The 24592-nt window shown below is 32.5% G+C and overlaps 1 protein-coding gene across 10 annotated transcripts in view; it reads left to right on the top strand.

The window, feature by feature from the left end:
* Positions 1-24592, top strand: part of Ndae1 (Na[+]-driven anion exchanger 1) — a 204693-nt gene that overhangs the window by 136201 nt on the left and 43900 nt on the right. For 5 of the 10 annotated variants that reach the window (XM_074130750.1, XM_074130752.1, XM_074130751.1 and 2 more), the window contains exons 3-4: positions 1039-1161; positions 13510-13581. In XM_074130750.1, coding sequence (XP_073986851.1) covers positions 1039-1161; positions 13510-13581 — 195 coding nt within the window. Of the gene's footprint in view, positions 1-1038; positions 1162-4343; positions 4639-13509; positions 13582-24592 lie in introns of those variants that run through there. The other 5 variants (XM_074130755.1, XM_074130758.1, XM_074130753.1 and 2 more) reach the window with 2 other exon arrangements.

Raw genomic sequence — 24592 nt, forward strand, 5'->3', positions numbered from 1 at the left:
TGCTGTGCGGAATAGAATCCGACATATGTTTTTAAAAATATTAAGTCATATTTTAGTACGCTAAAACTTCGTGAAGTACCATTTGTAATCATTTGACAAACTGTACTTAGCTTAGACTGCCTGACTATACTTTTTTTTTTGGTACTTCTTATTATACAGAAGTCCGAAGTCTTCACTTCCAAACTAGGCTAGCCAATTCAACAGATTAGGGAGCTCCTGCTACCTATTGGGAGAATTCGGTACTACATTTTGTCACGCCAGGTTATGAAGTTTTAGAACATCACCAATTTATTTGTGTTCCTAGCTACAGTACTTTGTGTTTAATAACATTGTTTAGCTTCATTAATATGCTAAAACTTCGTGAATGTACGTTTCGAAATTATTATGCAAATTGCCCTGAGACTGAGTCTACCAATTCTATTTCTCAATGAGTTTTAGAAAATATTCTTTATGACTTTAAGTAAAGAACATGGATAATTAAATTCTGCGAAAATGGATCCTTCAATTAAGGTAAATTTTTATCTATTTAAAATCGCTAGAAGAGTTAAAATTCCGGAAAACAAACAGTTTGTGAAGTATTCGAATAATAAATTTGACACCTTTGGTCCAAGATTCAAATACGCAAAACATGAACTAGCTTTGCGTAAAAACCAGAATTTCAAATTCTAGATCCTGCAAAAGTTCTATAACATTGAGGCATTGTGTTGCCCTTTTAGGGTACTTAGGTTCTGTAGGCTAAGGAATCTATAAATAGGCCCAAACAAGCGAACTAGGCTGTAAAACTTGGTTTGACGAACGTTATTTTGAAGAAAGAAAAAGAACTAGTGTTTTTTACCAACAACATAAATGTGTAACCGCTTAGTTTGTTTTAAATTTACTAAATAATAAGTAAGAGTAAGTGAATAAATGATTATATGTACAATGATGATTGTTACTAATAAGGAAAAAAACGAAGAAAAATAAATAATATTCTTCCAATTTCTTCCTTCAAAATATAATTAAAAATTTAATCATTTTCTAATTTTATGTTCTTTTTAGGTCACCGAGCCCATTCCATGTACGTCGGAGTACACCTTCCAGGGAAGAAACGTCACAGAAGGCATAAACATCATCACAAATTACCGTCAACCAAAGGCGGTCCGACGGAAAATGAAGTTCCAAGTAAGTTTGACTTTGTTTTTTTTCAATCTTCTTCTACTCCAACTTGATAATATTTTAATAATGATAAGAAAACAAAACAAAAAAAATGGAAAAATAATAATTTTTTGGTGTTCTTGTGTGGTACTTTTACTCATTGATTAAAAATTCTTAGTTTCAATATCTGTGTGTCAGGTTTCTTCAGTTTTGGTCATTGTGCAAACTCATTAATATGAATTATTAATACCTATTTTGGGTTCCCCAAGAAAAGCATTTTACATCCGCGTCATATTTTCAAATTCTTGCCTCCGCACTGTTGCTAAGACATACTAATCCCATAAAAAAAAAGTTGGTATCTTTCTATAACTCTGCAATAATTGTATAAAGCCATGTGACAGCTCACCCATTAGTCTTTGTATTTATTGAAGCTATCGAATGAATAAGTACTACATTAATCAAACTATAATTTTGGTAACAGTCTGGTGAGTGGAACTCTATTATTCATAGTGGCACGTGAGTATGAGTAAATTAAGCGGCGACAGATTGAGTAATTGAAATGATATAGTGAGTATGAACCCACTTGTTTGATTGAATCAATTGGTTATGTTGAAAGATTTGATTTAACTTGAATCAACCAAGATGCAGTTAGCTGTAATGGCTAGTTTTTCGCACTTTCTTTTTCATTTTCTCTCTCTTTAGAACGGGAAATTTTAATGTCGAGTTTCCCATTAGAGATCCCATAAATCCCCCCCAAAAAAGGGTTTTCTGTCAATGGTTTTTCATGTACTTATGGTACGAAAAGCATTAATTTTAATAGATTAGCGCAAAATTCGTCGCGGATGGTTATTTGTTTTTAAATTAGCTGCGTGAGCATGTTCTAATTTTATTGTGATAAACACAGCATCTAAAGTGAAATCATGGTGAATGAGTCACAGATAAGCTTCAAAAGCGAGTGCTCAGGATGCTGGAATGGGTAGAGCGTGACGTAATCATTATATCGACTCCGGGAGTTTGATGAAGAGAAGTCTCTAGTGATTGACAAAAATGGAAAAACGCAATAGTTTTCAAAAAAAGCTTGAATAGTTAATTTTCTGCAATACTACGTTATTTGAAGGTGTGGCTGCTGAATGAGATTTTATTATTCAAGTCTCAAATTGGGTATTCAAATTGACTATACCGGTAATGCAAGAATAAGGATGTTTTCTCGTTGTTTCCATCAACATTTAATTAATTCAAGGTCAAGATCTGGTGCATCTAAAACTGTAATAGAATAATTGAGACAACACAAGCAAAAAAGTTTGCAACAGAACGATTATGTGATTGCTTTCAGCGAAATATGCTCTATAAATTGCATTTAGTGAAAGCAATGCTGTGATACCTAAATAAACCAACTTGAATGACCTTGTTTAAACATTATTTGAAAGTAGGTCTTATTTCGTAAAACAATTATAGAATGGGTACAAAGTCGATTAAACCTGTTTGTATTTTCAACAGCTGTTCAGATTATGTAAAAGTGACATATGAAGCCTAAATCATAATAAACTATGTAACGTCTTAAATTCCATTATTTCCTCTTTATTCTCTAAAAGAGAAAGTATTGCATTCTTATGGATTATAGAAGTTAAGTTTTCAAACCAATAACTGTAGAACTATGAGTAAGCAAAAGTAGAGGTTACAAATTGATCGATATTTGCGAGCTATTGCGATCAGCAGTCATTACTTCGGAATATCAGTATTCATCATTTTCGCAACGTTTAAATTTAAAGATCACTTCCACATCTCCAATTAAAACCATTATCTTAACGTGTAAATATGAATATATAGGTTTCGTGACCGTAAATTGTTAAGCTTAGGATTCAAGATTGGCAAGGAATCGGTCAAGTAAAAAACAAACTCGTCTTCTTGCCAACGTTTCGACAAATATACTTCAGGGCGTGGCTATGCGGGTTGGTTGAGTTACAGAAACTGTATTTGTCGAAACGTTGGCAAGAAGACGAGTTTGTTTTTTATATGACCGATTCCTCGCTAATCTTGAATCCTAAGCTTAACGTGTAAACTAAATATGCGTACGGTGACTCTAAAAGGCTAAGAGTTGTAATAAGTGTTGAGGTTCAATCCAATGAACTATGCCTTTAAAGCGAAGAAAGAAAATGGCTAAGTGCAAGCCATAAAAGCAATCATCTTTTTTAAGTTGAGCGGCATTGCCAAATAGGCATCTATAAGGGGATTGGATTGGTCACTTCTTGAAGGATCATGGGTGGTTGTGGCCATTCTAGTCATAACGCACAATACTGACAAACAATATACATATTACGCGTAAAAAAAAATAGTTGATAAACACAGGAACTATTTGGGAAACTCGAAGGCTAACTGTAGCTCAGACTAACCTAGGTGTTAAGGGACTTTGCCAAAGAATAGATGGCACTGGGGTAACTATATTGAGAAAGGAGTCTCTGAGACACTAGGAGGCCTCTCAGAGTGTATAGCCTTTTTTTGGGGCTAACGTGGGCTTTGGGTGGTGACTTACACAAGAGGCCTACGTCATGCGATAGTTGAGGATTTATTCGCTCTTGCTAGGGATAGCGCTTAAACATGGTGTGATTATCCCAAACTTAACCACGTGGATTGTTGAAAGCATTAAGTAACATTAAAATGGTAATGCTTGCGTTATAAAACAAGAAAGAAAATCGTTTAACTATAATATTTTCCTCTTTACAAAAAAAAGTTTACTTTTTCTTCAAATTTTCTCGATATTGGCTTAAACCATTTTCATCCAAATCTTAACAAAGCAGACTGCTTACGTAAATAATCAATCATTTTCCTCGGTACAAAATATCTTAGAAGATTTCTTGTATAATAATTAAATGATTCGTGAAAACATCATTTCGAATTTAATATTGACGCTCCTTGTGGTGGATGTTCACTCTACATAATAAATAATAAATTTTGCCAAATAACGCTATCAAAATTGAAAATTGAATTTTTCAATCATCTTTGGACGAAGTAATGGCCTAAAAAGGTGATTTCTAACTGAAAAATAAATAGTTAGAATAGTTCTAAATATTTAAAATAGAAATTTAGGTTTATTAAAAAATAATAAATACAAATTAGAAACATTATCTGTTAGAACGGACTCTGTTCTGTTTTGAAAACATTCGTATAAAATACTTTTGATAGATACTTGTTAGATAACTTCAGTTTAACTAGTGCTTATCCCACAATTCACTCGTTGGTTTGTGATAATTCGCACTCTGAATTTAGTTACCAAGCTTATCTTTATTTAAGCTTGCATTTGTTCTAGTCAAAATATTTTTAATAAATTATTTTATTGATCATGAGTGATTTTAAAAAGAAATTAATTGGCAACGGAATAAAAGAACGGATGGTTGTGAACGTTTTTTAAAAATTGAAGTTTTTTTGAAAGAGTTAATCAGTGTAATGAGTTTAAGATGATAATGTATTTATCGCCTCCGAAGCCTAGATTATCAAGTATTATTGTGGGTATGTAACATTTTGTTTAATAATTGATTAAGAATATTATTTCACTGATTAGCAAGTTTAATTTACGGAATTTAGTGTTATAATTATTCGCTAGAGGTCATGATCGAAGCTCTTGAAGGTAGCGCTTTCTACTGTTTCACATTTGAAACATTAATGGGTTAGTGTGGAATGTAGTTGGCTTTGAAAGAAACAATACTTATATTATTACTATAATTTACAGTGAACCTTGAAGAAAGAATGAGTGTAACCAAGGTGCAGTATAACTTTAATTGGTTTCGTGACCGTAAATTATTAAATTAAGGATTCAAAATTGGGGGGGGGGGGAATCGGTCAAGTAAAAACAATCAAAACTCGTCAAATAAAGACGAGTTTTTATTTGACCGATTCCTCGCCAATTTTGAATCCTTAATTTAATATTGTTATTATTTTTATTTATTTATTTAACGAAGTAAACGTACCAAGTTAAAAAAAAGGTAACATTTGCTATCATATAACACTTCTGTGCTATCACATTCAAACTTCTAAGATTTCTTTGTTTATAACAATTATAAATTTGGTTCAAGGTAGCTTAAGACGTTTGGAAGAATATTTGATTCCTATACCAATCGAAAGAGGATTAAAAAATGAATACCAGAAAGATCAGAGTAAGAAGTACTCGCAGACCGGAATATAGCCAAATTTAGACAGCTCAAAGCATGTCAAAAAGAAAGCGATCAAATAAAATGTTTAAATTGGAAGAAATCGTAAAAAGAAAATGAATGAGGAAGCACTCAAAGAAGGGAAAAAGAAAAACAGGTGATAAAGTTGAAGTAAAGGATGAATGTTAGGGATGAAATCAACAATAGAATTTTTTTTAAATATTTATTGTCCTTACTGAGTTGTATGGTTTCATGTTTTAAGGTTTATGAAGCAAAATTAGCTGTTTGTCCTGATAATGATGTTTACCATCAAAACTTGAGCCTTATTGGTAAAATTTTAATTTTAGAGAAATTACAGTTTTCTTTAAGGAAAAACGAACTAAGAAATATATTTTTCCTCCTTGCTCGTAGCACTAATGTGTAATCATTTTTAGAGGAATGTGCTAAAATACTTATATCCTCGGTTTTAGAAAAATCATTGTTATACTATTGCCTTCATAAAAAATTCTTATTATTGTAGGCTCTTGAGGTCCTAAACTTACCTTTTATTAATTTAAATCATTTTAGCTAAATAAGTTAACTAATAATCTTTTCATTTTTTATAGTATCTGGATGAAATGAACATAGTATATACTTTAAGGCTCATGTTTTTGATCTTAAACATGAATTATGGTGAACAGGTATGCCCATACATATTCAACATTCAAACGGTGATATCACAAATCTTTCGCTTACCCTAACACTGACTAAAGGTAAAAAAATAAATTAATTAACAAATAATCTTTATTATCAATATCAGTGAATCTACAATCTTCATTAAAATAATAAGTATTAAAGAAAGTTTACAATATAAAAACAAAGCTAAACGAGCAACCTCAAAATTAATTGTACATTTAGGTCAGTTTATTGACCATATTATTATCAAAATTATCATTAAATTTAACTTTTTTAAAGCTTCTTCTCTTTTCACTTTCTCTGCACACTAACAAATCAGATAGAATTTGATTTTATACATACATACACTGGGCCAAAAAAGTCTGTGAACACTAACCTAAATTTTATTACTTTTATTATTATCTTATTAGAAACTTCTTTTATTTTCAAATGAAATATACTATTCGATAGAGAGAAACCAGAATTTTTCATTTTATATTCAATCTTTTATTTTTGTTCAACAGGAATATCACAATTAAATGTTTAACAAAACAACACCCCAAACGAATGCAAAAAAAGTCTGTGAACACTTTGCAGAAATAAATCATTCTTACACATTGTACGTGAATTATAAATTTTAAAAACTTGTAGGACCTCCTATGTTCCTAATCACTTCCAACAAGCGAGCTTTCATCGATCCTAATAATTTTGTGGTCGTCAATGTTGGAATTTTATCCCTTCTCTTCTAAAATAGCGTTTTTTAGTTGTTCACGGTTTCTTATTCCTCGTTTATTTATTTCGCGGCTGATTTCATCCCACAAATGTTCTATTGGGTTAAGGTCTGGCAATTGTGGAGGGGTGTTTAGGCGCCAGAGTGTATTATTTAAAAGCCATTCCCGAGTTTTTAGTGCGGTATGTTTCGGGTCATTGTCTTGTTGAAAGACAAACGTTCCCTCCAACCCTAATTTTTTTGAATTTTCTTTTAAATTGCGTCTTAATATATCCACATACACATATTGGTCCATCATACCATTAATTAGATCTAACTTGCCCACTCCTTTAGCACTCATGCACCCCACACCAGAATGTTGCCTCCCCCATGCTTAAAAGTAGGCTTCATATTTTTCATTTTCATAGCTTCATTTCTTTTTCGCCACACTTTTTGTCGTCAATCAGACCCACATACATTGAATTTCGACTCATCTGAAAAGATTACGGTTTCCCAGAAACTAGAAAGCTTAGAAACATATTCTTTCGCGAAATCCAATCGGCGGTTACTATTTATTTTATTGATTAAAGGTTTTTTCCTCGGGACTCGACCGCAATAATCGTATTCATGTAATTTATTTCTAATTGTCTGTGGTGTTACGCTTACACATAACCACTTGATAATTCTTGACTGATTTTTTGAGCGCTTGTCCTGGGTTCTTCTCGAACAGACTTCAGAATTTGCAGTTTATGAAAGGAATTAAGTTTTGGTGGCCGTCCACTGCGTGGCCTACTAATCACATTTCCGTACTTTTTAATTATATTATGCACCGTTGAAGGGTTTTTTTGAACTATCTTCCCTATTTCTCGAATACTTTTTCTTTCATTTCGCAACGTCACAATAAGTTCTCGAATTGGTCTGGGAACTTCCATATTAGTGGTTAAATATGTACTAATTAGATTATTTATTCACAAAACTGACTGTAGTGGTTTCTACAATACAATAGAGAACTTTGAAACTTTATTCAATCGTTTTTCTGTTTGTTATCTTAATGTTTTTACATATTTATACAGCTGTTCACAGACTTTTTTTGCATTCGTTTGGGGTGTTGTTTTGTTAAACATTTAATTGTGATATTCCTGCTGAACAATAAATAAAAGATTGAATATAAAATGAAAAACTCTGGTTTCTCTCTATCGAATAGTATATTTCATTTGAAAATAAAAGAAGTTTCTAATAAGATAATAATAAAAGTAATAAAATTTAGGTTAGTGTTCACAGACTTTTTTGGCCCAGTGTACATATGTAAACAAATTTTTAACCTTCGTTACGCTGTGAAACATTGAAATAATTTTTAAAATTTCCCGGTATTATGTGATTTATAAAAAGTTAACTCCATAACTGTAAATTTGTTTACATATATCAAAATAGAGAAGTTTTTACTAGTTTTATTCCAAGGAAGTTAAAAGTAATCTAATTTCCTAAGTATAAACTGATATGAAGTATTTAATTTTTACAATTGTTGGTTATACTCTTGTTCTGCAGTTGTTTACTTGTTTTTATTCATAACCTCTCTCAATATTTCTATTTGGTAAGGTCTTCAAAGTCATATCTGAGATTAAGCTCTGATCATCCTTCTATTAATCATATCCATTTTTAACAGTTAATTTCAAGTGTTCAGTGCACAAAATAAATTACAATATAATTACAAATGTTGCTAACCTTTGCAGAGATTTGCTGTGGTTATCCAATATTAAAGAAACATTGTTTTTAGATTGAACTTGAACAATTTTCTTCAAATAAGATTAACAATCGCTTCTTTCCATTTCGTCCAGTCGATAATTTCTTATACTTAGCTAATTAAGCAACTACTTTTGAGTGATACCTGAAGTTTCTATTAAGTTATTAAAATGAGATTATCATGACGAGATTTATCAGCTAGAAAAAGTCAGGTATTTATAACTAACAACTAATTATAATTATTTTTTTTTATTATCAAAGAGTTTAAAATCTCTTATTCCATTAATTCCGGATTAGATCGTTTGTTTGTGTATAAAATGTTGTTTCTTCTGATTTAATAAAGGGGGTGTTCTTTATAAAAGTAGTCTTATGCTTAAGATTTACTTTTAGAACCTCTTTCTGGAAAGTTTAAAGTAAAACCTAACTTAGTTTTCCTCTTTTTTTTTTTAATGTGGATGATTTGCAGTTGACATTTTTCTTATGAGCAGCCCTTTCATATTATTAATTTATTTTCTCTATTAATTTGTATAATGATCCGGGCGAGCTTCCATCAGTTTTGTCATGGAAACCTCTTACAGTATGAAGCTGATAAATTTTTCAGGGTCGAGAAAAAAAATCTTCACATTTAATCATTGTACTGAGGGATTCATTGTGAGTGTTTCGAAATAGATTTAAACAATGTTGAACCTGTGAGACGACTAAAGAATGACTGTTAGTTAATCAATTCAAAGCTATCTGGTGTTTGATTACCTCTTGCCAATATTTATATATAAAGTTATATGTGCATTGTTCAGCTCAATTTACTAATAGCATTAGTAGTGTTTTGGTGCTTACAATGGAAGAAGTGCCTCGAGTTTCAGTTTACGATCATAGCCTTCCGAATAGGAGAATTTCTGACGGACATTTCGAAGATGTTTACATCCGATTTACTATTAAAAGTAAGAATGATCCTTTAATAAATCATTATAATTAGATAATTTCGTTCTAGGGTCTGAGAATTTAAGTTTTGGGCTTTCTTCTCAGATTTCATTAGATTAAATAGAATTAGAAGTGCATTTAATACGCACGTTTAGGGCCTATGAATTAGCACAACTGCCCAGTATCCTTTTGGTTCTTATAATGGTTCTAAATTGTTATTATAAATTTCATTATGTGGTTATTATTGTTAGAATAATAGAGCTCCTCTGTTATTGTTATGGTTTAGTTCAATTTTTCCAAAGCTTTCTGTTATGTTTGGGTAAAGTAAGTAATTTTAGATTGAGACGAAACTTCTAATAACTATAATTATTGTTTATTGATTGGTTGAATAAAATTCTCATATAATTAGTTCAACGAACTGTTTTATGTGTTATTTTCTCCGATATTCTACTTTGGTCATTTATTACAGATTATTTGATCTTCAATCTTTAATATATGTATAACAAACAATTAGGGAAGGGATTAGCTATGAGGTTAGCATACTGGACTCCCACGCGGAGGTCCTGGGTTCGAATCCAGCAGCTGACCCTTGGATTTTCTCTTCCTAGGAGCTTCTTACAGCTCACTGTCCGGTGATGGACAGTGTTGTCTGTAACAAGAGAACACTGTCCGGAGGCCGGCAGTGCACTTAAAAAAGCTCCGAGCGCTAATAACCTCAGCTGTTGATGCGCTTAAAAAAAAAAAAAAGTTTATACTGAATAAGTGAAATTATTATTGTTATTTTTACGTGCAATTAATGAAAGTTCTTCTTCCCTCCAAATAATTGAAGATCCAATTGTGTTTCTATAGAAAAGGTTATTTGATGTTTGAAATTAGATAGACAGTGATTGCAGTTTGTGATTGTATTGTTATTGTTTGAGATGAGATGTCTGAAAGGTAGTAGGACAGATTTATGTATATAAATATAAGCAGGTCAATCTGGCAGACTTTGCCCAGTTGGCAACTGTTTAGTACACAGTGCATTGTTAAAATTGCTTCACCTTACTGGAATTTACATTACCTTCAATTTCGAAACTCGTAGTTTCATTAAATGATACTCTTAACAATTAGCAATCAACATTCAATCTTCCTTCTTTAAAAATACTTTTTCTTAACAAGGTTTTGGTGAAATTAGAGTTGGGTAGTATTGTGATCGTGTTGTTTTTGGTATCGGTTAATCGTTTTCACAGGAAATATACGTTTAAGTGTCTCCTGAGTCAGAAAACGGTCTCCTTTTTTTACAATAATAGAAATGGTGTTTGTTTGAATGATTTAACACAAAACTGCGAAATATATCGGTTAGGTGTGTGCTTGAGTTTACGACACCGTGGTGTTGATGTAAGGAACTTATTCTTTGCACTTTCTCTACGTTTGACTATAGCGTCTTTAATTACATGCTAACTACAGTAAAATTGGCAAAGTTTTAAATTCCCTTATTTATTTTCTGACTGTGGGTTCTTTTTCCCAGATTCATCCGCGCGCTACCAAGCTCATTCCACCGGTTACTAATTTTTGAATCAGCTAGCTAAGATTATTTCCGATTAAAAGTAGTTCTTGACAACAGGTGACGCTGACAGTGTCTTCACAACTCAAGAAGCCATTCTGCCAGTGGGTGTGTAGGCCTGAATAACTTTGGACGGCTGTTATCTAAGGGAAGAAAATCTCAGCTAGGAAAACCCTGAACCTTTGGGCTGGGGTTTCGGCGTTGGGTTTACCCTGAAAAATCCTATCCTTACAAAACTTAAAGGGAAGAAAACAAAATCAGACTGATAGTAGGAAAAAAATACAAAAGACTGCATGGAAAAGGTATATTATGATATGAAAATCACGATCTGGAATTTATGTTCCTAATGTGGGAACGTCCTAAGGAACCTATTTTGATTGTTCTGTCAAAAGTTAATATAAAACCCATTCCCCAAGGACAAGATTAGGCAGCAGTTGGGTTAGCCCAAGGAAGCAGTGAAGTTAGGGACGTTGAAAAGTTGACCCAAGGGTGAAAGGGAGTCCAGGACCCGGGAACTGGACACATTAGTTTAATTCCTTTGCTCTGTTGTGGAATACAGGGTTTTTAATTGACTTATATGATTCTTTAAGGATTTTTTTAGACGCGAAGAAAACGTATTAACCGAAGTTAGTTCTGGCCTTCATATAGGTCTACTAAGTAAAGTAATTGCCTATTCTTTCAGGCGGGCTTTACGTCCAATTACCAAATTAGGTGTCGTGGACGGAGGCGACTAGCAAATGTACTTTACTGTAAATTTCTTTTATTAACCATTAAATAAAATCCAAGGCCTAAGACCGGGATTCAAACCCAGTACCACAATACATATTAGCTTTACATGTCTCGCCTCTAACCGCTCAGCTAACGTGGCGCCTATATATAGGTCTACTATAGGATGTGCAAACTATATCCTCGACCTATCTTGGAAGATCGTTCTTGAATTCTTCGCAACAGAGGCGACAGTAGTTGCCGCTAGACTTGCTTTTTAGGGAAAATTAACCAATCTTTTTACATGATGAGTGAGTAAAAAAAAGTTTTCATTACAGATAATTTCCTTCAAAGAAAAGAAAATCAAAAAAGAAAAAGTAAACTGAAGTAGCACAATTTGTTACTGTGAAGGGTAGTCTAACGAGACAGTTGTTATTAAAGGATAGAAACTGGCCATTAACACTTCTAAATCACTGGGCTGAGATCAAAGGAAAGCTTGGATATTGCCAGTCTTCGTCATAAATAGACAGCATATCATCAAGTAAAGTACCCATTTTCATTTTATTGTATTATTATCTCAGAAATAGTTATTCTTTTTTGGAACCAAACATACGCCAGTCAATAGTTTCTTTCTTATTTTTCTTTCGTTTATATTATTTTCTTCTTGGATCTATACTCTTTGAATGTATCTTGACTGAATGTTCATAAAAATATTTTTCAAGAATCATTTTTCTTAGAAATTTTGACCAAAAAGAACTGATAAAGGAGAAACCATTGTAAGATTGAATTTTCTACTGAAATTTTTAGTTTTTAATTTAATTTAATTTTAATGTACTACTGAAAAAAATGACTCAAAAAACATTTGTTGGCGCATTCAGGGGATTACAAAATATATTTTGAGAAAGCACGATCACAGTACTTGCTCTCGTTTAACTTCTATATTGTCTTATATTGTTTGTGTAACTTTTAAATAAGTTTAATATATTATATTAAAGTTTGTATTAAGTTATATTAAGTTGTATTATTAGTATTAAGTTTATATTAATATTTGTATATTATACAAAGAACTTTTATTGATCTATAAAATGTATGAACGTATATATTAGTAAAACTTGGGATTCAAGATTAGCGAGGAATCGGTCAAATAAAAAACAAACTCGGTCTACTTGCTAACGTTTCGACAAATATATTGTCTTCTTCAGAGCCTGGATAGTACAAATACACAAATACAAACAATTCAGTAACACAGAAAATCAGTAAAAAAAACAGTAATATAATAATAAAAAAACTAAAAGTACAATAAATTCAGAATATTGCTGGTTTTTTTTACTGATTTTCTGTGTTACTGAATTATTTGTATTTGTGTATTTGTACTATCCAGGCTCTGAAGAGGACAATATATTTGTCGAAACGTTTGGCAAGAAGACCGAGTTTGTTTTTTATTTGACCGATTCCTCGCCAATCTTGAATTCTAAGTTTAACGATTTACGGTCACGAAACCTATATATTCGTATATATAGTGTGGGATATGTATTGTCTTTATTTAAAATAAGTTTTTACATACCAAAACTTAATACCTATGGTCTTTTATAAAGACATAATGTGACTTGACTGATTGTAGAAACTAAAAGTTTTTCAGGGGGGCTTGAGATAAACATCATGAATACAATTAACTGATTGGATGAAAAATCTGAAATCCCACAAAAGTTGAAAAGAGGGAAGAAACATTCCTGAGATATAAATATCAAACGATTTAATACCCTTCTATAATTTTAAACATTTGGTTTTTATTAAATATTTTTTAAAAAAAAAAAAAAAGATGGTATTTGTAATTTTATCATTAAATACTTTATTAATGGCTAAGGGATATGAGTTAAGCACAATGACCTTTAGATTTATAATTTCAGTACATATTCTATAGTTTTACTATAGATACAGGACTATGTTTGTGATATGTCTACCAGGCCTGCTAGGTCTGGCTAAAGGGAGACGTCGAAGTAGGAGCTACAGTATTAGTGAAGATGGAAGCGAAATATGTAAGTGTCTTATTTGAAAAATGGTACACTTTGGATTATAGAGCTATCATTAGTTCATTCATAACAATTCGCTTAACAAAAAAGCTTCATCACTTTAAAAGTCCCTAACTCCTCTTCACTCAAAGGACCAACTTATATCTCCTTATATCTCTTTTAATAATAGCGTTAGAACGGTGCAACTTTGCATAATTGTAGAGGTAAACGAGTACTATAATTGTACATAGTTCCGCAGAGATAACACCAATACAACAGGAGTTTCAGCAAATCGAAATTTGAAGCATACGTAAAACCTTCCTAACTTCATCACCATATATCTCCTTTTATAATGGCGATAGAAAACTGCAACTTTGCACAATTGTACTATAATTGTACATAGTTTCGCAGAGATAACACCAACACAACAGGAGTTTCAGCAAATCGAAATTTGAAGCATACGTAAAACCTTCCTAACTTTATCTCCTTTAATAATGGCGATAGAAAACTGCAACTTTGCATAATTGTAGAGGTAAACGAGCACTATAATTGTACATAGTTTCCCAGAGATAACACCAATACAATAGGAGTTACGGCAATTCGAAATATGGAGCATATGTAAAACCCTCCAAACTTCATCACCATATATCTCCCTTAATAATGGCGATAGAACGCTGCAACTTTGCATAATATTAGAGGTAAACGAGCATTATAATTGTACAAAGATAACACCAATTCAAGAGGTGTTACAGCAAATCGAAATTTGAAGCATATGTAAAACTACCAAACTTTATCACCTTATATCTCCTTTAATAATGGCGATAGAACGCTGCAACTTTGCATAATTATAGAGGTAAAGTAGTACTATAATTGTACATAGTTTCGCAGAGATAACACCAATACAACAGGAGTTACAGCAAATCGAAATTTGAAGCATATGTAAAACTACCAAACTTTATCACCTTATATCTCCTTTAATAATGGCGATAGAACGCTGCAACTTTGCATAATTATAGAGGTAAAGTAGTACTATAATTGTACATAGTTTCGCAGAGATAACACCAATACAACAGGAGTTACAGCAAATCGAAATTTGAAGCATATGTAAAACTACCAAACTTTATCACCTTATATCTCCTTTAATAATGGCGATAGAACGCTGCAACTTTGCATAATTATAGAGGTAAAGTAGTACTATAATTGTACATAGTTTCGCAGACATAACACCAATTCTAGAGGAGTTACAGCAAATCGAAATTTAAAGCATTTGTAAAACTATCAAACTTTATCACCTTATATCTCCTTTAATAATGGCGATAGAACGCTGCAACTTTGCATAATTATAGAGGTAAAGTAGTACTATAATTGTACATAGTTTCGCAGAGATAACACCAATACAACAGGAGTTACAGCAAATCGAAATTTGAAGCATATGTAAAACTACCAAACTTTATCACCTTATATCTCCTTTAATAATGGCGATAGAACGCTGCAACTTTGCATAATTATAGAGGTAAAGTAGTACTATAATTGTACATAGTTTCGCAGAGATAACACCAATACAACAGGAGTTACAGCAAATCGAAATTTGAAGCATATGTAAAACTACCAAACTTTATCACCTTATATCTCCTTTAATAATGGCGATAGAACGCTGCAACTTTGCATAATTATATAGGTAAACTGGTACTATAACTGTACACAGTTTCGCAGAGATAACACTAATAAAACAGGAGTTACAGCAACTCGAAATTTGAAGCATACGTAAAACTACCAAACTTTTATCACCTTATATCTCCTTTAATAATGGCGATAGAACGCTGCAACTTTGCATAATTATAGAGGTAAAGTAGTACTATAATTGTACATAGTTTCGCAGAGATAACACCAATACAACAGGAGTTACAGCAAATCGAAATTTGAAGCATATGTAAAACTACCAAACTTTATCACCTTATATCTCCTTTAATAATGGCGATAGAACGCTGCAACTTTGCATAATTATAGAGGTAAAGTAGTACTATAATTGTACATAGTTTCGCAGACATAACACCAATTCTAGAGGAGTTACAGCAAATCGAAATTTAAAGCATTTGTAAAACTATCAAACTTTATCACCTTTAGTAATGGCGATAGAACGGTGCAACTTTGCATAATTATATAGGTAAACTGGTACTATAACTGTACACAGTTTCGCAGAGATAACACTAATAAAACAGGAGTTACAGCAACTCGAAATTTGAAGCATACGTAAAACTACCAAACTTTATCACCTTATATCTCCTTTAATAATGGCGATAGAAAGCTGCAACTTTGCATAATTATAGAGGTAAAGTAGTACTATAACTGTACACAGTTTCGCAGAGATAACACCAATACAACAGGAGTTACAGCAAATCGAAATTTGAAGCATATGTAAAACTACCAAACTTTATCACCTTATATCTCCTTTAATAATGGCGATAGAACGCTGCAACTTTGCATAATTATAGAGGTAAAGTAGTACTATAACTGTACACAGTTTCGCAGAGATAACACTAATAAAACAGGAGTTACAGCAACTCGAAATTTGAAGCATACGTAAAACTACCAAACTTTATCACCTTATATCTCCTTTAATAATGGCGATAGAAAGCTGCAACTTTGCATAATATTAGAGGTAAACGAGCACTAATTGTACAAAGATAACACCAATTCAAGAGGTGTTACAGCAAATCGAAATTTGAAGCATATGTAAAACTACCAAACTTTATCACCTTATATCTCCTTTAATAATGGCGATAGAACGCTGCAACTTTGCATAATTATAGAGGTAAAGTAGTACTATAATTGTACATAGTTTCGCAGAGATAACACCAATACAACAGGAGTTACAGCAAATCGAAATTTGAAGCATATGTAAAACTACCAAACTTTATCACCTTATATCTCCTTTAATAATGGCGATAGAACGCTGCAACTTTGCATAATTATAGAGGTAAAGTAGTACTATAATTGTACATAGTTTCGCAGACATAACACTAATTCTAGAGGAGTTACAGCAAATCGAAATTTAAAGCATTTGTAAAACTATCAAACTTTATCACCTTTAGTAATGGCGATAGAACGGTGCAACTTTGCATAATTATATAGGTAAACTGGTACTATAACTGTACACAGTTTCGCAGAGATAACACTAATAAAACAGGAGTTACAGCAACTCGAAATTTGAAGCATACGTAAAACTACCAAACTTTATCACCTTATATCTCCTTTAATAATGGCGATAGAACGCTGCAACTTTGCATAATTATAGAGGTAAAGTAGTACTATAATTGTACATAGTTTCGCAGAGATAACACCAATACAACAAGAGTTACAGCAAATCGAAATTTGAAGCATATGTAAAACTACCAAACTTTATCACCTTATATCTCCTTTAATAATGGCGATAGAACGCTGCAACTTTGCATAATTATAGAGGTAAAGTAGTACTATAATTGTACATAGTTTCGCAGACATAACACCAATTCTAGAGGAGTTACAGCAAATCGAAATTTAAAGCATTTGTAAAACTATCATACTTTATCACCTTTAGTAATGGCGATAGAACGGTGCAACTTTGCATAATTATATAGGTAAACTGGTACTATAACTGTACACAGTTTCGCAGAGATAACACTAATAAAACAGGAGTTACAGCAACTCGAAATTTGAAGCATACGTAAAACTACCAAACTTTATCACCTTATATCTCCTTTAATAATGGCGATAGAAAGCTGCAACTTTGCATAATTATAGAGGTAAAGTAGTACTATAATTGTACATAGTTTCGCAGAGATAACACCAATACAACAGGAGTTACAGCAAATCGAAATTTGAAGCATATGTAAAACTACCAAACTTTATCACCTTATATCTCCTTTAATAATGGCGATAGAACGCTGCAACTTTGCATAATTATAGAGGTAAAGTAGTACTATAATTGTACATAGTTTCGCAGACATAACACCAATTCTAGAGGAGTTACAGCAAATCGAAATTTAAAGCATTTGTAAAACTATCAAACTTTATCACCTTTAGTAATGGCGATAGAACGGTGCAACTTTGCATAATTATATAGGTAAACTGGTACTATAACTGTACACAGTTTCGCAGAGATAACACTAATAAAACAGGAGTTACAGCAACTCGAAATTTGAAGCATACGTAAAAATACCAAAATTTATCACCTTATATCTCCTTTAATAATGGCGATAGAAAGCTGCAACTTTGCATAATTATAGAGGTAAAGTAGTACTATAACTGTACACAGTTTCGCAGAAATAACACCAATACAACAGGAGTTACAGCAAATCGAAATTTGAAGCATATGTAAAACTACCAAACTTTATCACCTTATATCTCCTTTAATAATGGCGATAGAACGCTGCAACTTTGCATAATTATAGAGGTAAAGTAGTACTATAATTGTACATAGTTTCGCAGACATAACACCAATTCTAGAGGAGTTACAGCAAATCGAAATTTAAAGCATTTGTAAAACTATCAAACTTTATCACCTTTAGTAATGGCGATAGAACGGTGCAACTTTGCATAATTATATAGGTAAACTGGTACTATAACTGTACACAGTTTCGCAGAGATAACACTAATAAAACAGGAGTTACAGCAACTCGAAATTTGAAGCATACGTAAAACTACCAAACTTTATCACCTTATATCTCCTTTAATAATGGCGATAGAAAGCTGCAACTTTGCATAATTATAGAGGTAAAGTAGTACTATAACTGTACACAGTTTCGCAGAGATAACACCAATAAAACAGGAGTTACAGCAAATCGAAATTTGAAGCATATGTAAAACTACCAAACTTTATCACCTTATATCTCCTTTAATAATGGCGATAGAACGCTGCAACTTTGCATAATTATAGAGGTAAAGTAGTACTATAACTGTACACAGTTTCGCAGAGATAACACTAATAAAACAGGAGTTACAGCAACTCGAAATTTGAAGCATACGTAAAACTACCAAACTTTATCACCTTATATCTCCTTTAATAATGGCGATAGAAAGCTGCAACTTTGCATAATATTAGAGGTAAACGAGCACTATAATTGTACAAAGATAACACCAATTCAAGAGGTGTTACAGCAAATCGAAATTTGAAGCATATGTAAAACTACCAAACTTTATCACCTTATATCTCCTTTAATAATGGCGATAGAACGCTGCAACTTTGCATAATTATAGAGGTAAAGTAGTACTATAATTGTACATAGTTTCGCAGAGATAACACCAATACAACAGGAGTTACAGCAAATCGAAATTTGAAGCATATGTAAAACTACCAAACTTTATCACCTTATATCTCCTTTAATAATGGCGATAGAACGCTGCAACTTTGCATAATTATAGAGGTAAAGTAGTACTATAATTGTACATAGTTTCGCAGACATAACACCAATTCTAGAGGAGTTACAGCAAATCGAAATTTAAAGCATTTGTAAAACTATCAAACTTCATCACCTTTAGTAATGGCGATAGAACGGTGCAACTTTGCATAATTATATAGGTAAACTGGTACTATAACTGTACACAGTTTCGCAGAGATAACACTAATAAAACAGGAGTTACAGCAACTCGAAATTTGAAGCATACGTAAAACTACCAAACTTTATCACCTTATATCTCCTTTAATAATGGCGATAGAACGCTGCAACTTTGCATAATTATATAGGTAAACTGGTACTATAACTGTACACAGTTTCGCAGAGATAACACTAATAAAACAGGAGTTACAGCAACTCGAAATTTGAAGCATACGTAAAACTACCAAACTTTATCACCTTATATCTCCTTTAATAATGGCGATAGAAAGCTGCAACTTTGCATAATTATAGAGGTAAAGTAGTACTATAATTGTACATAGTTTCGCAGAGATAACACCAATACAACAGGAGTTACAGCAAATCGAAATTTGAAGCATATGTAAAACTACCAAACTTTATCACCTTATATCTCCTTTAATAATGGCGATAGAACGCTGCAACTTTGCATAATTGTACTTTGTAAACGAGTACCATAATTGTACGTAGCTTCGCAGAGATAACACCAATACAACAAGAGTTACAGCAAATCGAAATTTGAAGCATACGTAAAACCTTCCAAAAATTATCACCTTATATCTCCTTTAATAATGGCGATAGAACGCTGCTACATTGCACAATTTTAGAGGTAAACGAGTACTATAACTGTACGCAGTTTCGCAGAGATAACACCAATACAACAGGAGTTACAACAAATCGAAATTTGAAGCAAATGTAAAACCTTCCAAACTTCAACACCTTATATCTCGTTTAATAATGGCGATAGAAAGCTGCAACTTTGCATAATTAGAGAGGTAAGCTAGTACTATAATTGTACATAGTTTCGCAGAGATAACACCAACACAACAGGAGTTACAGCAAATCGAAATTTGAAGCATATGTAAAACTACCAAACTTTATCACCTTATATCTCCTTTAATAATGGCGATAGAACGCTGCAACTTTGCATAATTATAGAGATAAAGTAGTACTATAATTGTGCATAGTTTCGCAGAGATAACACCAATACAACAGGAGTTACAGCAAATCGAAATTTGAAGCATATGTAAAACTACCAAACTTTATCACCTTATATCTCCTTTAATAATGGCGATAGAACGCTGCAACTTTGCATAATTATAGAGGTAAAGTAGTACTATAATTGTACATAGTTTCGCAGACATAACACCAATTCTAGAGGAGTTACAGCAAATCGAAATTTAAAGCATTTGTAAAACTATCAAACTTTATCACCTTTAGTAATGGCGATAGAACGGTGCAACTTTGCATAATTATATAGGTAAACTGGTACTATAACTGTACACAGTTTCGCAGAGATAACACCAATACAACAGGAGTTACAGCAACTCGAAATTTGAAGCATACGTAAAACTACCAAACTTTATCACCTTATATCTCCTTTAATAATGGCGATAGAAAGCTGCAACTTTGCATAATATTAGAGGTAAACGAGCACTATAATTGTACAAAGATAACACCAATTCAAGAGGTGTTACAGCAAATCGAAATTTGAAGCATATGTAAAACTACCAAATTTTATCACCTTATATCTCCTTTAATAATGGCGATAGAACGCTGCAACTTTGCATAATTATAGAGGTAAAGTAGTACTATAATTGTACATAGTTTCGCAGAGATAACACCAATACAACAGGAGTTACAGCAAATCGAAATTTGAAGCATATGTAAAACTACCAAACTTTATCACCTTATATCTCCTTTAATAATGGCGATAGAACGCTGCAACTTTGCATAATTATAGAGGTAAAGTAGTACTATAATTGTACATAGTTTCGCAGAGATAACACCAATACAACAGGAGTTACAGCAAACCGAAATTTGAAGCATATGTAAAACTGCCAAACTTTATCACCTTATATCTCCTTTAATAATGGCGATAGAACGCTGCAACTTTGCATAATTATAGAGGTAAAGTAGTACTATAATTGTACATAGTTTCGCAGAGATAACACCAATACAACAGGAGTTACAGCAAATCGAAATTTGAAGCATATGTAAAACTACCAAATTTTATCACCTTATATCTCCTTTAATAATGGCGATAGAACGCTGCAACTTCGCATAATTATAGAGGTAAAAAGTAGTACTATAATTGTACATAGTTTCGCAGAGATAACACCAATACAACAGGAGTTACAGCAAATCGAAATTTGAAGCATATGTAAAACTACCAAACTTTATCACCTTATATCTCCTTTAATAATGGCGATAGAACGCTGCAACTTTGCATAATTATAGAGGTAAAGTAGTACTATAATTGTACATAGTTTCGCAGAGATAACACCAATACAACTGGAGTTACAGCAAACCGAAATTTGAAGCATATGTAAAACTACCAAACTTTATCACCTTATATCTCCTTTAATAATGGCGATAGAACGCTGCAACTTTGCATAATTATAGAGGTAAAGTAGTACTATAATTGTACATAGTTTCGCAGAGATAACACCAATACAACAGGAGTTACAGCAAACCGAAATTTGAAGCATATGTAAAACTACCAAACTTTATCACCTTATATCTCCTTTAATAATGGCGATAGAACGCTGCAACTTTGCATAATTATAGAGGTAAAGTAGTACTATAATTGTACATAGTTTCGCAGAGATAACACCAATACAACAGGAGTTACAGCAAATCGAAATTTGAAGCATATGTAAAACTACCAAACTTTATCACCTTATATCTCCTTTAATAATGGCGATAGAACGCTGCAACATTGCATAATTATAGAGGTAAAGTAGTACTATAATTGTACATAGTTTCGCAGAGATAACACCAATACAACAGGAGTTACAGCAAACCGAAATTTGAAGCATATGTAAAACTACCAAACTTTATCACCTTATATCTCCTTTAATAATGGCGATAGAACGCTGCAACTTTGCATAATTATAGAGGTAAAGTAGTACTATAATTGTACATAGTTTCGCAGACATAACACCAATTCTAGAGGAGTTACAGCAAATCGAAATTTAAAGCATTTGTAAAACTATCAAACTTTATCACCTTTAGTAATGGCGATAGAACGGTGCAACTTTGCATAATTATATAGGTAAACTGGTACTGTAACTGTACACAGTTTCGCAGAGATAACACTAATAAAACAGGAGTTACAGCAACTCGAAATTTGAAGCATACGTAAAACTACCAAACTTTATCACCTTATATCTCCTTTAATAATGGCGATAGAAAGCTGCAACTTTGCATAATTATAGAGGTAAAGTAGTACTATAATTGTACATAGTTTCGCAGAGATAACACCAATACAACAGGAGTTACAGCAAATCGAAATTTGAAGCATATGTAAAACTACCAAACTTTATCACCTTATATCTCCTTTAATAATGGCGATAGAACGCTGCAACTTTGCATAATTGTACTTTGTAAACGAGTACCATAATTGTACATAGTTTCGCAGAGATAACACCAATACAACAGGAGTTACAGCAAATCGAAATTTGAAGCATATGTAAAACTACCAAACTTTATCACCTTATATCTCCTTTAATAATGGCGATAGAACGCTGCAACTTTGCATAATTGTACTTTGTAAACGAGTACCATAATTGTACGTAGCTTCGCAGAGATAACACCAATACAACAGGAGTTACAGCAAATCGAAATTTGAAGCATACGTAAAACCTTCCAAAAATTATCACCTTATATCTCCTTTAATAATGGCGATAGAACGCTGCTACATTGCACAATTTTAGAGGTAAACGAGTACTATAACTGTACGCAGTTTCGCAGAGATAACACCAATACAACAGGAGTTACAACAAATCGAAATTTGAAGCAAATGTAAAACCTTCCAAACTTCAACACCTTATATCTCGTTTAATAATGGCGATAGAAAGCTGCAACTTTGCATAATTATAGAGGTAAAGTAGTACTATAATTGTACATAGTTTCGCTGAGATAACACCAATTCAAGAGGTGTTACAGCAAATCGAAATTTGAAGCATATGTAAAACTACCAAACTTTATCACCTTATATCTCCTTTAATAATGGCGATAGAACGCTGCAACTTTGCATAATTATAGAGGTAAAGTAGTACTATAATTGTACATAGTTTCGCAGAGATAACACCAATACAACAGGAGTTACAGCAAATCGAAATTTGAAGCATATGTAAAACTACCAAACTTTATCACCTTATATCTCCTTTAATAATGGCGATAGAACGCTGCAACTTTGCATAATTATAGAGGTAAAGTAGTACTATAATTGTACATAGTTTCGCAGAGATAACACCAATACAACAGGAGTTAGAGCAAATCGAAATTTGAAGCATACGTAAAACCTTCCAAAAATTATCACCTTATATCTCCTTTAATAATGGCGATAGAACGCTGCTACATTGCACAATTTTAGAGGTAAACGAGTACTATAACTGTACGCAGTTTCGCAGAGATAACACCAATACAACAGGAGTTACAGCAAATCGAAATTTGAAGCATATGTAAAACTACCAAACTTTATCACCTTATATCTCCTTTAATAATGGCGATAGAACGCTGCAACTTTGCATAATTATAGAGGTAAAGTAGTACTATAATTGTACATAGTTTCGCAGAGATAACACCAATACAACAGGAGTTACAGCAAATCGAAATTTGAAGCATATGTAAAACTACCAAACTTTATCACCTTATATCTCCTTTAATAATGGCGATAGAACGCTGCAACTTTGCATAATTATAGAGGTAAAGTAGTACTATAATTGTACATAGTTTCGCAGAGATAACACCAATACAACAGGAGTTACAGCAAACCGAAATTTGAAGCATATGTAAAACTACCAAACTTTATCACCTTATATCTCCTTTAATAATGGCGATAGAACGCTGCAACTTTGCATAATTATAGAGGTAAAGTAGTACTATAATTGTACATAGTTTCGCAGAGATAACACCAATACAACAGGAGTTACAGCAAACCGAAATTTGAAGCATATGTAAAACTACCAAACTTTATCACCTTATATCTCCTTTAATAATGGCGATAGAACGCTGCAACTTTGCATAATTATAGAGGTAAAGTAGTACTATAATTGTACATAGTTTCGCAGAGATAACACCAATACAACAGGAGTTACAGCAAATCGAAATTTGAAGCATATGTAAAACTACCAAACTTTATCACCTTATATCTCCTTTAATAATGGCGATAGAACGCTGCAACTTTGCATAATTATAGAGGTAAAGTAGTACTATAATGTACATAGTTTCGCAGAGATAACACCAATACAACAGGAGTTACAGCAAATCGAAATTTGAAGCATATGTAAAACTACCAAACTTTATCACCTTATATCTCCTTTAATAATGGCGATAGAACGCTGCAACTTTGCATAATTATAGAGGTAAAGTAGTACTATAATTGTACATAGTTTCGCAGAGATAACACCAATACAACAGGA

This window comes from Rhodnius prolixus, unplaced genomic scaffold, assembly GCF_049639745.1.
Source record: "Rhodnius prolixus isolate KJV_2025 unplaced genomic scaffold, Rpr scaffold_4, whole genome shotgun sequence".
Taxonomy (NCBI): domain Eukaryota; kingdom Metazoa; phylum Arthropoda; class Insecta; order Hemiptera; family Reduviidae; genus Rhodnius; species Rhodnius prolixus.